A 3,146-nucleotide genomic window follows, 5' to 3' on the forward strand; every position below is an offset into this window, starting at 1 on the left:
ATGACAGATTCGAAATTCAAATGTAATATTTTTTTATAATTAAGTGTAACAGTATTTATGGCCAGACTAAGTAGACAACGAAAATTTTTTTTTATATAAATTTTTACAAAGAAAAAAATTATAATGGTTATAAATGACAAAATGTACTTTAAAATTTTAGCTACCTAATTATTTTTCTACATATTTTGATCAAAACTAGATCAAAAATCTACATCTACATATACCCTTATTTTTTGCTTTTTCCAAAAATTTAATGACATTTTAAATACATTTTTTATTAAAATAAATATTAATAATTACCGTTTATTAAGAAGCACGCCTTTAATATCTCAGGGTAGTTGGCTTCATAGATTTGTAGTAACGAGAACACCATCTCGGCAGCCGGCTTCCATGCATACTGTCTGATGTTGAAGCCTTCTAGATCAAATATTACTGTCACCTATAAAAAACGAGTAAAAAATAATAATTAGACTGCTCGATCATTGGCGTTGAGTTATTTTGTCAACCAGAGACACGTTGTTTTTTTTTTTAACATCGTGACGATTAGTATTCTGTATTACAGGATCCCTATAGAGTCGACCTAGCTCTTTGTTTATCGGATGAAAATTATAGATTATCAAATAAAACGTGATTTATGTTGCCATAGTTAGAACACGCTGCCTTTAACCATAGTGGTGACAAAATATTTTTCAATCGCTACAGATTTTAATTTATGGTTATTTTAACTGTTATATATTCTGAAATATCTTCTTGTAGGAAGCGTGAAGAAAATACTGTCATGAGGAAAAAAAAAAACAAAAAGAAATCGTTATAACTTCTGCTATGCCCCTTATTTATTATTATTCCTAAAAGAGGAAAATAGATGTAAATACAAGAGAAGGCAATTTTAACAGGAAGATGAGCAAAAAAAGTCAACACTGTTAGTTTTAATCATACCTTCAAGGCAGCAGAGCCATGCGTCGAAGCTTGTTTCCTACCGAGAGCCAAATAATGCTCTAAATGTCGCAGAATCATCCTAATAAGATCTGTCCTCGTGACAGAATGTAGCATTCCCCACGCGTCCAAACCGACAAAAGGCACGATAATAACTGGAAATAAATTAAAGTAAATAGATTTAGTTTTCATTTTGTATTATTAAAAGTAATAAAAAGATATGTTTTACATTAAGGTAGGGTAATTTAACTCGATGAGAATACCTACTGTGTATTTTTGTTTTGCAGTACTTATGTATTCTAATATGATGTGTGCGTGTTGTAAGATTTTATATTTACACTAGCTATCCGCCCACGGCTTCACCCGCGTTGCCAAGAGAAGGACAGTCCCGGGTTTTCCCCGCACAGTCCGTTCAGAGATAAGCGCGTCCAAGCGAACAAACAGAACAAATTCTGAAGCCTTGTATATTAGTAAAATTTATAAAATAACGCGGAAAAGAACACACAACAATAACATCTGGCTGAGAAGTTTATGAGCATAAAAAAACAATTGACTATAAACTGTTTTTTGCCGTTAAAACTGACAAGAATAAAAATGTAATCATACTTGGAGATCCCTCTTTATCAAAACCCGTGCTGCCGCTGGGAAAATGTTTTTCCAAAACTTCTGGTGCTTGCCACGTGTGGAGTGTTGTGTCTATGCCCCATTTTTCCCGCCATTTCATTGACTGAAAAAATATAATTTTAAATTAGTATCTGTAAGTACCCCATAGTATAGATATAAATACTAATCATTATAATAGCACAGATTAAAATTGGGGAATAAAGGATAGACAATTAATTAATTGAAGCGTAATTGTATATGATGGTATGAAAATTTGAGCAGATCGGTGCACAATTTGTTTTATTTATTACATCGGTTTGTACCTTTTTAGCTTTTGAAGTAAAATTGTATCAATTTAAATTTTAAACTCACGTCTCTCAGCATTTTCTCCGCTGCTTCGGGGTCCCATTGTCTCGCTATAATGATAAATAAATTTATTAGGAAAATGTTTTTTTTTATTATTATAATGTTTATTTATGACAAACATAATTATTTTTAAACAGTTGTTATCCGCGAATATTAGTTTAATTAAATTTATCCAATCGACAAGTTATAATTAATAGATGAAAGAAAGTCGTAATAGTTACACTACATTTTTACTGTAAACTCGTTTTTTTTTAATATCCGGCATCTATACTAGTGGTGCGCCTGATGGTAAGCGACCACCACCCATTAACATTTACAGAGGGTAGGGCCGCTGCAAATACATTACCGCTTTCAAGGGGTAAAGGATAAATAAAGGATTGGACTGGGAGGGGTGAGAAAAAGCTTCCGGTTCCCCCACTCACCGCACGAAACACCTACCTAGCATGCCGATCGTTTGTAGTGGTGTGGTAAAGGTACCCGATGCGAGCTGGCCCAATTCATGCCGAAGCGTGCGCGACTTTTACACTCAAAAATAATTTCAATGTTTTTTGGTATGTTGGGTTTGTCTCCGCTTTGATTAGAATAATCCCTGTTAAAATGTGAGAAACCAGAAATACTTAAACAAGAATACTACTACCCACTTATATAAACTGAGGATCGGCGTCACATTTTATGATCTTTTACGTTGTCCCATATTTTGTACTCTAGTATTAAATTAATGAGTCTTAAAATTTCTAAAGAAACGTACTAATATGGCTAAAAAGCGATCAGCTAATCCTACTAGTCCTACTTAATATTATAAATGCGAAAGTTTGTAAGGGAGTGTGTGTGTTTGTTGCTCTTTCACGCAAAAACTAATGAACCGATTGCAAATAAATTTGATACGGAGACAGCTGGATAATTGGAATAACATATAGGCAACTTTTAATCCCGATATTCCTACGGGATACGGACTTACGCGGGTGAAACCGCGGGGCACAACTAGTCCTTTATAATTTAATATTTAATATTTCAATGATAACGTTTATGCTAGTGATGCGTGAACCGCGATTCAGGTCAAAGTAACTGTGTTGTTTATTGTAATTTACATTGGCAGTGAACTTTTACATGTGTAGACAAATGTTATCTTGTATTCGCGTGAATCAATTCTAAGCTATAACTTCCTATCCTATCCTACTAATCCTACTATCCTACTTAATATATAATATTATAAATGCGAAAGTTTATAAGGATGTGTGTGTGTT

At 33.3% G+C, this 3,146-nt stretch overlaps 1 protein-coding gene across 1 annotated transcript in view; it reads right to left on the reverse strand.

Annotated features, from left to right (window-relative positions):
* Positions 1 to 3,146, reverse strand: part of LOC119835205 (SEC14-like protein 2) — a 38,581-nt gene that overhangs the window by 6,279 nt on the left and 29,156 nt on the right. The window contains exons 3-6 of the mRNA XM_038359904.1: positions 1,909 to 1,952; positions 1,540 to 1,660; positions 937 to 1,088; positions 301 to 439 (exon numbers count right to left, since the gene is read on the reverse strand). Of these exons, the coding sequence (XP_038215832.1) occupies positions 301 to 439; positions 937 to 1,088; positions 1,540 to 1,660; positions 1,909 to 1,952 (456 nt within the window). The remainder of the gene's footprint in view (positions 1 to 300; positions 440 to 936; positions 1,089 to 1,539; positions 1,661 to 1,908; positions 1,953 to 3,146) is intronic.

Source organism: Zerene cesonia, chromosome 20 (assembly GCF_012273895.1).
Source record: "Zerene cesonia ecotype Mississippi chromosome 20, Zerene_cesonia_1.1, whole genome shotgun sequence".
NCBI lineage: Eukaryota > Metazoa > Arthropoda > Insecta > Lepidoptera > Pieridae > Zerene > Zerene cesonia.